At 40.2% G+C, this 16,210-nt stretch overlaps 1 protein-coding gene across 1 annotated transcript; it reads left to right on the forward strand.

Annotated features, from left to right (window-relative positions):
- The first annotated feature begins 9,935 nt into the window (after positions 1-9,935).
- LOC101105146 (elongin-C-like) lies at positions 9,936-10,370 on the forward strand. Its single transcript, XM_042245268.2, has one exon. The coding sequence runs from the start codon at positions 9,936-9,938 to the stop codon at positions 10,269-10,271; it is 336 nt and encodes a 111-aa protein (XP_042101202.1). The 3' UTR covers positions 10,272-10,370.
- The last annotated feature ends 5,840 nt before the right edge of the window (positions 10,371-16,210 follow it).

The raw sequence follows: 16,210 nt of genomic DNA on the forward strand, positions 1-16,210 counted from the left end.
AATAGTTGAAAACTTCCTAAAATGGGGAAGGAAATAATCACCCAAGTCCAAGAAACACAGAGAGTTCCAAATAGGATAAACCCAAGGCGAAACACCCCAAGACACATATTAATCAAATTAACAAAGATCAAACACAAAGAACAAATATTAAAAGCAGCAAGGGAAAAACAACAAATAACACACAAGGGGATTCCCATAAGGATAACAGCTGATCTTGCAATAGAAACTTCAGGCCAGGAGGGAATGGCAAGACATACTTAAAGTGATGAAAGACAATAACCTACAGCCCAGATTACTGTACCCAGCAAGGATCTCATTCAAATACGAAGGAGAAATCAAAAGCTTTACAGACAAGCAAAAGCTGAGAGAATTCAGCACCACCAAACCAGCTCTCCAACAAATTCTAAAGGATATTCTCTAAACAGGAAACACGAAAAGGGTGTATAAACCCAAACCCAAAACAATAAAGTAAATGATAACGGGATCATACTTATCAATAATTACCTTAAACGTAAATGGGTTGAACGCCCCAACCAAAAGGCAAAGACTGGCTGAATGGATACAAAAACAAGACCCCTATATATGCTGCCTACAAGAGACCCACCTCAAAACAAGGGACACATACAGACTGAAAGTGAAGGGCTGGAGAAAGATATACCACGCAAATAGAGACCAAAAGAAAGCAGGAGTGGCAATACTCATATCCGATAAAATAGACTTTAAAACAAAGGCTGTGAAAAGAGACAAAGAAGGCCACTACATAATGATCAAAGGATCAATCCAAGAAGAAGATATGACAGTTTATAAATATATATGCACCCAATATAGAAGCACCGCAATATGTAAGACAAATGCTAACAAGTATGGAAGGGGAAATCAACAATAACACAATAATAGTGGGAGACTTTAATACCCCACTCACACCTATGGACAGATCAACTAAACAGAAAATTAACAAAGAAACACAAACTTTAAATGATACATTAGATCAGTTAGACCTAATTGATATCTATAGGACATTTCACCCCAAAACAATGAATTTCACCTTTTTTTCAAGTGCTCATGGAACCCTCTCCAGGATAGATCACATCCTGGGCCATAAATCTAAACTTGATAAATTCAAAAAATCGAAATCATTCCAAGCATCTTTTCTGACCATAATGCATTAAGATTAGATCTCAATTACAGGAGAAAAACTATTAAAAATTCCAACATATGGAGGTTGAACAACACACTTCTGAATAACCAACAAATCACAGAAGAAATCAAAACAGAAATCAAAATATGCATAGAAACGAATGAAAATGAAAACACAACAACCCAAAACCTGTGGGACACTATAAAAGCAGTGCTAAGAGGAAAGGTCGTAGCAATACAGGCATACCTCAAGAAACAAGAAAAAAGTCAAATAAATAACCTAACTCTACACCTAAAGCAACTAGAAAAGGAAGAACTGGAGAACCCCAGAGTTAGTAGAAGGAAAGAAATCTTAAAAATTAGGGCAGAAATAAATGCAAAAGAAACAAAAGAGACCATAGCAAAAATCAACAAAGCCAAAAGCTGGTTCTTTGAAAGGATAAATAAAATTGACAAACCATTAGCCAGACTCATCAAGAAGCAAAGAGAGAAAAATCAAATCAATAAAATTAGAAATGAAAATGGAGAGATCACAATAGACAACACAGAAATACAAAGGATCATAAGAGACTACTATCAGTAATTATATACCAATAAAATGGACAATGTGGAAGAAATGGACAAATTCTTAGAAAAGTACAACTTTCCAAAACTGAATCAGGAAGAAATAGAAAACCTTAACAGACCCATCACAAGCACGGAAATTGAAACTGTAATCAGAAATCTTCCAGCAAACAAAAGCCCAGGTCCAGATGGCTTCACAGCTGAATTCTACCAAAAATTTAGAGAAGAGCTAACACCTATCCTACTGAGACTCTTCCAGAAAATTGCAGAGGAAGGTAAACTTCCAAACTCATTCTATGAGGCCACCATCACCCTAATACCAAAACCTGACAAAGATGTCACAAAAAAAGAAAACTACAGGCCAATATCACTGATGAACATAGATGCAAAAATCCTCAACAAAATTCTAGCAATCAGAATCCAACAACACATTAAAAAGATCATACACCATGACCAAGTGGGCTTTATCCCAGGGATGCAAGGATTCTTCAATATCCACAAATCAATCAATGTAATTCACCACATTAACAAATTGAAAAATAAAAACCATATGATTATCTCAATAGATGCAGAGAAGGCCTTTGACAAAATTCAACATCCATTTATGATAAAAACTCTCCAGAAAGCAGGAATAGAAGGAACATACCTCAACATAATAAAAGCTATATATGACAAGCCCACAGCAAACATTATCCTCAATGGTGAAAAATTGAAAGCATTTCCCCTAAAGTCAGGAACAAGACAAGGGTGCCCACTTTCACCACTACTATTCAACATAGTTCTGGAAGTTTTGGCCACAGTAATCAGAGCAGAAAAAGAAATAAAAGGAATCCAAATTGGAAAAGAAGTAAAACTCTCACTGTTTGCAGATGACATGATCCTCTACATGGAAAACCCTAAAGACTCCACCAGAAAATTACTAGAGCTAATCAATGAATATAGTAAAGTTGCAGGATATACAATCAACACACAGAAATCCCTTGCATTCCTATACACTAATAATGAGAAAGTAGAAAAAGAAATTAAGGAAACAATTCCATTCACCATTGCAATGAAAAGAATAAAATACTTAGGAATATATCTACCTAAAGAAACTAAAGACCTATATATAGAAAACTATAAAACACTGATGAAAGAAATCAAAGAGGACACTAATAAATGGAGAAATATACCATGTTCATGGATCGGAAGAATCAATATAGTGAAAATGAGTATACTACCCAAAGCAATTTACAAATTCAATGCAATCCCTATCAAGCTACCAGCCACATTTTTCACAGAACTAGAACAAATAATTTCAAGATTTGTATGGAAATACAAAAACCTCGAATTGCCAAAGCAATCTTGAGAAAGAAGAATGGAACTGGAGGAATCAACTTGCCTGACTTCAGGCTCTACTACAAAGCCACAGTCATCAAGACAGTATGGTACTGGCACAAAGACAGACATATAGATCAATGGAACAAAATAGAAAGCCCAGAGATAAATCCACACATGTATGGACACCTTATCTTTGACAAAGGAGGCAAGAATATACAATGGAGTAAAGACAATCTCTTTAACAAGTGGTGCTGGGAAAACTGGTCAACCACCTGTAAAAGAATGAAACGAGATCACTTTCTAACACTGCACACAAAAATAAATTCAAAATGGATTAAAGATCTAAATGTAAGACCAGAAACTATAAAACTCCTAGAGGAGAACATAGGCAAAACACTCTCAGACATAAATCACAGCAGGATCCTCTATGATCCACCTCCCAGAATTCTGGAAATAAAAGCAAAAATAAACAAGTGGGATCTAATTAAAATTAAAAGCTTCTGCACAACAAAGGAAAATATAAGCAAGGTGAAAAGACAGCCTTCTGAATGGGAGAAAATAATAGCAAATGAAGCAACTGACAAACAACTAATCTCAAAAATATACAAGCAACTTATGCAACTTAAGCAACTTATTCCAGAAAAATGAATGACCCAATCAAAAAATGGGCCAAAGAACTAAATAGACATTTCTCCAAAGAAGACATATGGATGGCTAACAAACACATGAAAAGATGCTCAACATCACTCATTATTAGAGAAATGCAAATCAAAACCACAATGAGGTACCACTTCACACCAGTCAGAATGGCTGTGATCCAAAAAATCTGCAAGCAATAAATGCTGGAGAGGGTGTGGAGAAAAGGGAACCCTCCTACACTGTTGGTGGGAATGCAAACTAGTACAGCCACTATGGAGAACAGTGTGGAGATTCCTTAAAAATTGCAAATAGAACTACCTTATGACCCAGCAATCCCACTGCTGGGCATACACACCGAGGAAACCAGAATTGAAAGAGACACATGTACCCCAATGTTCATTGCAGCACTGTTTATAATAGCCAGGACATGGAAACAACCTAGATGTCCATCAGCAGATGAATGGATAAGAAAGCTGTGGTACATATACACAATGGAGTATTACTCAGCCATTAAAAAGAATTCATTTGAATCAGTTCTGATGAGATGGATGAAACTGGAGCCGATTATACAGAGTGAAGTAAGCCAGAAAGAAAAACACCAATACAGTATACTAACACATATATATGGAATTTAGAAAGATGGCAATGACGACCCTGTATGCAAGATACCAAAAAAGACACAGATGTGTATAACAGACTTTTGGACTCAGAGGGAGAGGGAGAGGGTGGGATGATTTGGGAGAATGGCATTCTAACATGTATACTATCATGTAAGAATCAAATCGCCAGTCTATGTCTGACGCAGGATGCAGCATGCTTGGGGCTGGTGCATGGGGATGACCCAGAGAGATGTTATGGGGAGGGAGGTGGGAGGGGGGTTCATGTTTGGGAACGCATGTAAGAATTAAAGATTTTAAAATTTAAAAAATAAAAAACTAAAATTTAAAAAAATAATAAAATTAAAAAAAAATAAAATTTAAAATAAATAAATAAATAAATAAAAACAAAGATCTTGGAAAGTATTTAGTCCTTTGTCTCCTAATCGTTCTGCTTACAACCTCATATTCTGTGGATCAGCCTCCATCCTTCCTACAGCATTACCCCCTCCCCTAGTAGCAATTCTGAAAGCACCTGTCTGGTGGGGTGTGGCCCACAAGAATCAAGAGTCTCTAGCACTCATGAAATATCAGAGCAAATTCCCAAAGATATTGCAGTCCAAGGGCAAAAATGGACTGTCATAGCTTCTTGGTTAAGGACCAAATTAGCAAAACTCCAAGGGTAATAGTGTTGAGGCACTCAAGAAACATTCATATGAGCAACTCAGGAAACAACCAACAAGAAAATGACCTGAGGAGGTTCTAGAGCAAGTCTGAGGAGAGGGCCAAAAGATCATTTATCAAAGGGCTCAGAATGCTGTCCCACGAGGGATCTGGATTGACTGTGAAGGAGGTAGAAAGATTTAATGAGTCTCTGAAGGAATGATTCAGAGAGTGACTTATTGGGATCTCAAAGACCTGGAGAAGAGGGAAGTAGAAAACACCTTCATGGTACATCTAGGCAAGAGCTGGGACAGATCAATCAAATAGGATCCCTGTCCATGTGTGCCACACAGGGCTTGCTGCCAGCTGTACATTGTCCTCCCTAAGAAGTTCCATAGCCACTTCCAGATCAGAAATTTAGTATCCTCGCTGGGTGGGAACTTGGCCTGACTGTACAATGAGAGTATTTTTCCCCTTGATGCAGGAGCTTAACCAATACAAGTCCATATTATGTGACTTGGGTATGGCAGATGTGGGATTTCCCTCCTAATCTTCTTGAATCCATAAAACTGCTTCAATTGAAAGAGGCCTAATTCCGGCCCCTTTCCCTCCTTAGTCACTCATGTTTCAGGGGCTGACCTCATAGTAAAGTTTTCCAAATTCCTTGGAGGAAATTCTCAGACAGGTTGTAAAGATAAGGTACTGTAATCAGGTGCTCAAGCTAAGTCACTTCAGTCATGTCTGACTCTTTGCAACTATGGACTGTTAGCCTGCCCGGCTTTTCTGTCCATGGGATTCTCCAGGCACGAATACTGGAGTGGGTTTCCATGCCCTCTTCCAGGGTCCAAACCAAGGGGTTAACCCATGTTTCTTACATATCCTGCATTGGCAGGCAGTTTCTTCACCAATAGTCACACACACGCACACACACACACACACACAAATTCGTCCCCACCCCAAACAGATAACCCTTTATCTTCTCCCTGCCCTCTCACCTCAGGGTAAACAAGGGCCAGAGTGTTGAGACCATCCACTCTGATATTGGCTGTGGCTTTCAGAGGGCCCTGAGACCAGGGAAGAGAGCAGACTCTTCAGTCCTTCATAACCAGCCTTCACACAGAAGCTCTGCCTTCTGATATACTGAAGTTCAGGTCAGTCGTTCAGTTATGTCTGACTCTTTGCGACCCCATGGACTGCAGCACAGCAGGCCTCCCTGTCCATCACCAACTCCTGGAGTTTACTCAAACTCATGTCCATTGAGTCAGTGATGCCATCCAACCATCTCATCCTCTGTCATCCCCTTCTACTCCCACCTTCAATCTTTCCCAGCATCAGGGTCTTTTCCAATGAGTCAGTTCTTTGCATCAGGTGGTCAAAGTATTGGAGTTTCAACTTCAGCATCAGTCCTTTCAATGAATATTCAGGACTGATTTCCTTTAGGATGGACTGGTTTGATCTCCTTGCAGTCCAAGGGGCTCTCAGAGTGTTCTCCAACACTATAGCTCAAAAGCATCAATTCTTCAGCACTTAGCTTTCGTTATTGTCCACTCTCACATGACTACTGGAAAACACATAGCTTGACTAGACAGACCTTTCTTGGCAAAGTAATGTCTCTTTTTTTAATATGCTGTAAAGTTGATCATAACTTTTCTTCCAAGGAGCAAGCATCTTTTAATTTCATGGCTGCAATCACCATCTGCAGTGATATTGGAGCCCCCCAAAATAAAGTCTGACACTGTTTCCACTGTTTCCCCATCTATTTGATGTGAAGTGATGGGACCAGATGCCATGATCCTAGTTTTCTGAATGTTGAGCTTTAAGCCAACCTCTTCACTCTTCTCTTTCACATTCATCAAGAGGCTCTTTAGCTCCTCTTCACTTTCTGCCATCAGGGTGGTGTCATCTGCATATCTGAGGTTATTGATATTTCTCCCAGCAACCTTGATCCCAGCTTGTGTTTCTTCCAGCCCAGCGTTTCTCATGATGTACTCTACATATAAGTTAAATAAGCAGGGTGACAATATACAGCCTTGACGTACTCCTTTTCCTATTTGGAACTAGTCTGTTGTTCCACGTCCAGTTCTAACTGTTGCTTCCTGACCTGCATACAGGTTCCTCAAGAGGCAGGTCAGGTGATCTGGTATTTCTATCTCTTTCCGAATTTTCCACAGTTTATTGTGATCCGCACAGTCAAAGGCTTTGGCATAGTCAATAAAGCAGAAATAGATGTTTTTCTGGAACTCTCTTGCTTTTTCCATGATCCAGTGGATGTTGGCAATTGATCTCTGGTTCCTCTGCCTTTTCTAAATCCAGCTTGAACATCAGGAAGTGCACAGTTCACTTACTATTGAAGCCTGGCTTGGAGAATTTTGAGCATTACTTTACTAGGGTGTGAGATGAGTGGAATTGTGTGGTAGTTTGAGCATTCCTTGGCATTGCCTTTCTTTGGGATTGGAATGAAAACTGACCTTTTCCCAGTCCTGTGGCCACTGCTGAGTTTTCCAAATTTGCTGGCATATTGAGTGCAGCACTTTTACAGCATCATCTTTCAGGAGTTGAAATAGCTCAACTGGAATTCCATCACCTCCACTAGCTTTGTTCATAGTGATGCTTTCTAAGGCCCACTTGACTTCACATTCTAGGATGTCTGGCTGTAGGTGAATGATCACACCATTGTGATTATCTGGGTCATGAAGATCTTTTTTATGTACTTCTTCTGTGTATTCTTGCCACCTCTTCTTAATATCTTCTGCTTCTGTTAGGTCCATACCATTTCCGCCCTTTACTGTGCCCACCTTTGCATGAAATGTTCCTTGGTATCTCTAATTTTCTTGAAGAGATCTCTAGTCTTTCCCATTCTATTGTTTTCCTCTATTTCTTTGCATTGATCATTGAAGAAGGCTTTCTTATCTCTCCTTGCTGTTCTTTGGAACTCTGTTTTCAAATGGGTATATTTTTCCTTTTCTCCTTTGCCTTTCACGTCCCTTCTTTTCACAGCTGTTTTTAATGCCTTCTCAGACAACCAAGTTGCTTTTTTGCATTTCTTTTCCGTGGGGATGGTCTTGATCCCTGCCTCCTGAACAATGTCATGAACCTCCATTCATAGTCCTTTAGGCACTCTGTCTGTCAGATCTCATCCCTTGAATCTCTTTGTCACTTTCACTGTATAATAGTAAGGGATTTAATGTAGGTCATACCTGAATGGTCTAGTGGTTTTCACTACTTTCTTCAATTTAAGTCTGGATTTGGCAATAAGAAGTTCATGATCTGAGCCATAGTCAGCTCCCAGTCTTGTTTTTTTGCTGACTGTATAGAGCTTCTCCATCTTTGGCTGCAAAGAATATAATCAATCTGATTTTGGTATTGACCATCTGGTGTTGTCCATGTGTAGAGTCTTGTCTTGTGTTGTTGGAAGAGGGTGTTTGCTATGACCAGTGTATTCTCTTGGCAAAACTCTATTAGCCTTTGCCCTGCTTCATTCCATACTCCAAGGCCAAATTTGCCTGTTACTCCAGGTATTTCTTGACTTCCTTCTTTTGCATTCCAGTCCCTTATAATGAAAAGGACATCTTTTTTTGGTTGTTAATTTTAGAAGGTCTTATAGGTCTTCTTAGCCTTGTAGGTCTTCATAGAACTATTCAACTTCAGCTTCTTCAGCATTACTGGTCAGGCATAGACTTGGGTTACTGTGATATTGAATGGTTTGCCTTGGAAATGAACAGAGATCATTCCATCGTTTTTCAGATTGTATCCAATTACTGCATCTCAGACTCTTTTGTGTCCAATATAATGCAATCTGACCTCAAATTCCAGCTCCCTTTGACCCTTTCTTCAACTTTCTGCCCTCTATCCTCACAGCAGATGTGCTGGGCCCCCACAGAGGAATTAGAAGTCACCCAAAGGGAACTTTTCATTTAAACACATTAAAAAATACCTGCCTGCCATCCCTGCTTTTCTCTTTCCTTCCTGCTAGAGTGTAGATCCCCCAAACTAGGACTGATACCCTGATGTCCCCCATCACAGCACTTTTCACACTGTATTGTAACTTGTGGCTTAACTGTCCATCTTTCCTGAGGTTGGAGACACAGCTTGCCTTTCCTAATACTCTACCTCCAGCATATGGTGCTTAACATCCAGTAGGTACTCAATCTTCTGGGAGAATGAGAATCCTCAAGGGAGCATACTTGGGTGAGAGGCTCCACTCTCGGGGGTGGGCAAGGCCAGTTCCTGGACAGGGGCAGCTTCCTAGGGGCACCTCTCTGGCTTCATAACTAGAAGCTACCTTGTCTCCATGGCTTCCAGAAGATGTAGTTGGAGATATAATCTTGCTGAAGAGGTTCTGCCAGAGTTTTCTAGATCCTTGAGAGATCTTTAAGCCTCCCTGGCCTGAAAGATTCAGCTGGGCAAGATTGACCCAAGCAGGGCTCTTCAGAAAACTTATTCTAAAGTTCTGTGCATGATTGCTAAGTCGCTTCAGTCGTGTCCAACTATTGCAACCCTATGGACTCTAACCCACCAGTTTCCTCTGTCCTTGGGATTCCCAGGCAAGATTACTGGAGTGGGTTGCCACGCCCTCCTCCAGGGCATCTTCCCAACCCAGGGATCAAACCCCCATCTCTTAAGTCTCCTGCATTGGCAGGCAGGTCCTTTATTACTAACGCTACCTGGGAAGCCCACTCTAAAGGTCTAGGTTGGGCTAAATAACACTTTCTCTGATCCACATCATGCTTCTCTATATCTAATTATACATTTTACTGAAATTATCATTTTAAGTGTATATCTTTCCATAGAACACTTGGGGTACAAGTGATAGAAATCCAAACCAAACTACTATAAAAGAAAACAGCTGCTACCCCGGAACCTAGGCAAGGGGGAGGGGGTGGTGGTGCAGGGCATCTCTGGTGTAGGGGCTGTGGCGGTGAGCGGGGACCCAGTGCAGTGGCTGGGATTGCTGCAGAGCTGATGAGAAACTACTAAAGCTCCTGTGGAAGCCAAGTAGAATTTCATAAGAACACAATGGATGAAGAGAAAACCTGTGGTGGCTGCGAGGGCCCTGATGCCATGCATGTCAAACTGATATCTTCAGATGGTCATGGATTTATTGTAAAGAGAGAACATGCGCTAGCATCAGGAACAATAAAAACCATGTTGAGTGGCCCAGGTCAGTTTGCTGAGAACAAAACTAATGAAGTCAATTTTAGAGAGATCCCTTTACATGTGCTATCAAAAGTATGCATGTATTTTACCTACAAGATTCAATACACTAACAGCTCCGAGGAGATTCCTGAATTCCCAATTGCACCTGAAATTCCACTGGAACTGCTGATGGCTGCAAACTTCCTAGATTGTTAAATAAAATAAATTATAGTAAACAGCTAACTCTTTTTCAGTATTTAATACCTGTAGTTCAGTTAGTAATTTTTTCATATATAACATGTTGCCTGTGTGCAGTTGAACTTTAAAGTTCATTGCAGAAGTAAGTCAGAAAGAAAAACACCAATACAACATACTGACAAATATATATGGAATTTAGAAAGATGGTAACGATAACCCTGTACGTGAGACAGCAAAAGAGTCACAGATGTATAGAAGTCTTTTGGACACTGTGGGCGAGGGAGAGGGTGGGATGATCTGGGAGAAAGGCATTGAAACATGTATAATATCATATAAGAAATGATTCACCAGTCCAGGTTCCATGCAGAATACAGGATGCTTGGGGCTGGTGCACTGGGATGACCCAGAAGGATGGTATGGGGAGGAAGGTGGGAGAGGGGTTCAGGTTGGGGAACATGCGTACACCCGTGGTGGATTCATGTTGTTGTATGGCAAAACCAATACAATATTGTAAAGTAATCAGCCTCCAATTAAAATAAATAAATTTAAATAATAAATTAAAAAATAATAATAAAAAAATAAAGTTCATTGCAAAGCAGATTATCTTCTGTTCTTTTGCACAGCAATCATAGTGGAAGTTGACGTTTGTTTAATACATAACAAATTAAGGACATTTTCACAAACTGAGAGATAAACAAATATATAAAATTTTTAAAAAAGAAAACATCTCCACATAACCAGGGCAGGGAAATCCAGGGAGGTAACTACCTTCTGGCCCTACTGAATCCAGGGGACCAAATAATGTCTTTGCGGTTTCTCATCCCAACTCTCAGTTTTACTTATCACTGCTTGGCTTTGCGCTTCAAAAAGAATTGGCTCTTTCCACGTGGTAGGCAAGATGGCCACCAGCATTCTATACTTACTGTCCCCAGATAAAAAAATCCTAGAGGAAAATGAAATTTTTGCTGCAGCCACATATCAATTCCTACTAATGACCTACCTGATTAACCTTATATGAGTCATGTGCTTATCTCTAAACAAAAGGCTATGACCAAGGGGATGGAGCTTTGTGATGGGTCAAACAGATCCTCCATGTCAATATGGCTTATGGTTTTTTGTTTTGATCAATTGGCTAAATATCTGTTTTCTAGATATTTCTTTTGATGCCCAAATACTCACAGATTTGTTCAGTGGGGGCCCCTGGAATCTACCTTCTGGTTTATTTTGACAAATTTCTTCATCCTTTGAGTGCTTACTTCCTTTCTCCTTCAACAAGATGGTCCAAACTCATCTTGCATATTCCCAGCACCTGTCAACCACTTCTCTAAGTAGTCTTATTTCCTTTTAGTAGACAATGGTAGTTAGAAGTCAAGATCTAGATACCAAGTTTTCTGATTGCTATTGCTATTGTGTTATTCTTCCCAAGCCCTTTCAGTAAACAAGACTAGAGCACCAAAGAATTGATGCTTTTAAACTATGGTGCTAGAGAAGACTCTTGAGAGTCCCTTGACAACAAGGAGATCAAACAAGTCAGTCCTAAAGGAAATCAACCCTGAATACTCATTGGAAGGACTGATGCTGAAGCTGAAGTTCCAATACTTTGGCCACCTGATATGAAGAGCTGACTCATTGGAAAAGACCCTGATTCTGGGAAAGATTGAAGGTGGAAGGAGAAGAGGGTGACAGAGGATGAGGTGGTTGGATGGCATCACCAATGCAATGGACATGAACTTGGTCAAACTCCTGGAAACGGTGAGGGACAGGGAGGCCTGCCATGTGGCAGTCCATGGGGTCGCAAAGAGTTGGACACGACTTGGCATCTGAACAACAAAATGTATATGTATGGATATGTGTGTACACATGTGTAAGTGTGTATACATGTGTATAAGTTTGTATACATATTTAAATCTATATTTACTTGTATGGAAAACCATGGGCTCACAACAATACCTCCAGTTTCAGTCCAAAATTAGAACAGAGTTTTTGCCTTTGCATACTTGTAGCTCCTTTCTCTATAAGTAAGAAATCTTATTAATATAGTCATTTATTCAATCTGTCCCCTTTACGGAAGCAATTTCCCATCACTACCGCAACCCTCTTCCATGTGCAAACAGCCTTCTTACTTCCACTGGGCTCCAACAAGCCATGCTGGGCAGCTCTCCTATGTTACCACAATACTCACCCAGGTGAATCTGGACAGCTCTCCTGCACATGCAGTCCCCTCCTTCAGCTCATGCTCAGATTCTCTGACACTCCACACATTCCCCAAACCCTCCACAGTGTCAATGCCTGCCTTAACTTGACTCATCGTTACAGTGTTGAGTGAATTTTTAGCACCTCATTTTTTAATGTTATTTTATTACTATGTATTAAATTATAATGTATATCTATGTCCTTATTTTTTAATTATAGCATTGCAATAATGCTTAAGTCTTTTTTGACAATTAGCCTTGACTTATGGTATTTTCTTTTTCTAGTAGTAGCCCCTGCATGCCATTAGCTTAATGTATATTCTTGTATTTTTGAAGTTTGTATTCATATATATATATGTGTATATATATATATATATATATATATATATATATATATACATGTTCCCAAAAGAAGCATAATATACATCTTACATGGACTTCCCTAGCAGCTCAAACAGTAGACTCAGCCTTCAATGCAGGAGACTCGGGTTAGGTCCCTGGGTCAGGAAGATCTCCTGGAGAAGGAAATGGCAACCCACTCCAGTATTCTTGCCTGGAAAATCCCATGGACAGAGGAACCTGGGGGCTACAGTCCATCGGGTCACAAAGAGTCGGACACAACTGAGCAACTAACACTTTCACTTTCATGGTCTTTCCCCTTCACTTTGTTCCCCCTTTCTAGGATTTAGTGTAGAGGTTAAGGTTACAATAATTTCAGTCTGCTGCCATCTTTTTAAATAACTTTATTTGGCTAGTTATTTTTGGCTGTCCTGGGTCTTCGTTGCTGTGCAGGCTCTTCTCTAATTGCGGTGAGCAAGGACTACTCTCTTGCTGTGGAACTCGGGCTGTAGGTCATGAGGGCTTCAGAAGTTGCGGCACGTGGGCTCAGTAGTTGCAGCTCCTGGACTCTAGAGCACAGGCTCAGTCGTTGTGGAGCTTGGGCTTAGTTGTTCTGAGGTGTGTGGGATCTTCCCGGCCCAGAGATCAAATCTGTGTCTCCTGCATTGGCAGGCAGATTCTTTAACCACTGAGCCAGCAGGGAAGGCCTGCTGCCATCTTAAAATCGAGAGCTGTATTTTACTTTTCCTTCACCACTTGGCCCAGTGACTAGGATATAGTAGTGTACTCAATCAAATGTTGTTTTAATTGGATTTCTTAAGCTAGATTTCAGAAATCAAGTTATTTATTTTTTAACTTTTTATTTTGTGTTGGGGTATAGCCAATTAACAAAAATTGTTGTGACCATTTCAGGTGAACTGTGAAAAGATACAGCCATATATACAAGTGTATCCATTCTTCCCCGAACTACCCTCCCATCCAGGCAAAATTTTTTTTAATCTGCCAAACTATTAGAAGAAAAGAGGTTAGATTTTTCTGCCATCAGAACTCTGAGGATAAATGCTATGCTTATCAGGGCTTACAGTGAGATCACTGTCCTTACCACGTATCTCATATGTTTGACTTAAAAGAGCATACTATTTAAATGGTAGCAATATTCATGTGAAATCTCCAACTTAGGAGGGTCTTAACATATGATGATTTATTTATGATGGTTTGATTTGTTGATCACCTCATTTTAGAATTATTCTTATTGAAAATAATAGCAGAACAGTGATGACAAATTTTCCTCTGTAACTGTCCATTTGATTCGGACCAGGTCTGTGCAGTCAAAGATAGCAGAAATCAGTATTCTCTCATTTGTAAAGCAGAATAATTCTGACAGGATGAATGTATTATGTAGACAGCAAGTTCCCATGTCTCCAAACAGCAATAATTCCAACACAGACATAATTTTCTCTATGAAATACCTAAGATTCTGCCTGGGTAGGACATCAAATGAATAATTTTTCAATGTGAAAAATGTATGATTTTATCACTACAAGAATAAAAATGTTGGCATACAGTCTATGTTCGATACAGGATACAGGATGCTTGGGGCTGGTGCACGAGGATGATCCAGAGAGATGATATGGGGTGAGAGGTGGGAGGGGGGTTCAGGATTGGGAACTCATGTACACCCGTGGCGGATTCATGTCAATGTATGGCAAAACCAATACAGTATTGTAAAGCAAAATAAAGTAAAAATAAAAATTAAAAAATAAATAAATAAAATATCAAATCTAAAAAAGGAAAATGAAATGTTGGCATAGCATGAGAGTTCTATTTATCCATTTAGGCAACCATGAGACTTGGAGTCAGAAGACCTGTCCTGCGCTTAGCTGGAGATTCTCAGAACTAAGAGAAGTGAGCCATTTTCAGTTTGAGTTTTCACACAAGTAAGTGGGGATAATAAGAGGTTACCTATCTCATAGCATTATCCCCCATGAGCTAAGTATCTTTAAATGTAGATATGGTATGATGAGTCCAAAGCATCATATAATTAGATATTGCTAAGAGAGTCCCAGGTGGTTCAGTGGTAAAGAATTTGCCAGCCAATGCAGGAGCCTCGGGAGATGCAGGTTCAATTCCTAGATTGGGAAGATCCCCTGGGAAGGGAAATGGCAACCCACTCCAGCACTCTTGCCTGGAGAACCCTGTGGGCAGAGGAGCCTGGTGGGCTACCGTCCACAGGGTCACAAAGAGTTGGGCACAACTGAGTGACCAACCATGGAAAGAGACACAAGGACAAATGGTTAGTTTTAGAATATTTGAAGCATAACTTCCAAGAATATCCTCCGGAGGCAGAAAGAAGGATCTGTCTCAGAGCACCTTGAGTCTCTCTGAACTCGATACAGACATATGGGACAATATTATTCTCATTTAAGAGAAGCAAACTCAGAGCAATATTTTTGCCCAGAGTTACACAGTCAGGAATAGCAGAGTTGGGATCCGACCTTGGCCCTTTTTGATTCCCAAGTCCAGTTTCCCTACACTCAACATACCTTCCCCAAACCTAAGTGGGGAAGGGAGCAAAACTGAGAGGAATTGGGTGAGGGGAGGAGAGTGAGGTTGATCTGGGGCAAAGCAGGGGTCAAAAAACAAGGCAAGGACTAGACGAACACTTTCACAGAGTCATGCAGGTGACCACTGACAGAGAATCTGGGCAGAGGTAGCTGTGTGTATGTGTGTGTGTTAGTCGCTCAGTTGTGTCCGACTCTTTGCAACCCCATGGACTGTAGCCCACCAGGCTCCCCCTGTCCATGGGATTTTCCAGGCAAGAATACTGGAGTGGGTTTCCATCTCCTTCTCCAGGGGATCTTCCCAACCCAGAGATCGAACCCAGGTCTCCCACATTACAGGCAGATTCTTTACCATCTGAGCTACAAGGGAAGCCCAGACAGAGGTAGTTAAGTCTGAGTATTTCAAAAGTTGACAAGAAGAGGACTAAATTATTTAATCCATTGATTTATTTGATAAACTAATTTAATTTTTAGAAAAGTAGGATTTTTTTAAAAAAAACTGCTGGAAAGAAAATAATTTATATCTCAAATAGAAAACCACAGGCAGTAGCTATGACCATGCCCACACCTCTTACTCCAGGTTGTTAAGAGACCCGATAGTCCTTTGAACTTTGAAAATTCTCTCAGCAGAGTCATCCCACACTGGAGTGATCCAGCTAGAAAGTGAGTGCCATGAGTCAGGGACCTTGTTTTGTATATGGATGAATCTTTAGCACCCAGAACTGTGCCTGGAATATTGGAGGTATGCACCAAGTATTTTTTGAAAGAATCTGAAAATTCGTGAACTAAAATATGGCAATCATCTCTGAGGACCCATTGGAACAGAGAGCTGCATGTTCCTCTGGTTCATTCTCCTTTCAAGAAG

This window comes from Ovis aries, chromosome 3 (assembly GCF_016772045.2).
Source record: "Ovis aries strain OAR_USU_Benz2616 breed Rambouillet chromosome 3, ARS-UI_Ramb_v3.0, whole genome shotgun sequence".
Taxonomy (NCBI): domain Eukaryota; kingdom Metazoa; phylum Chordata; class Mammalia; order Artiodactyla; family Bovidae; genus Ovis; species Ovis aries.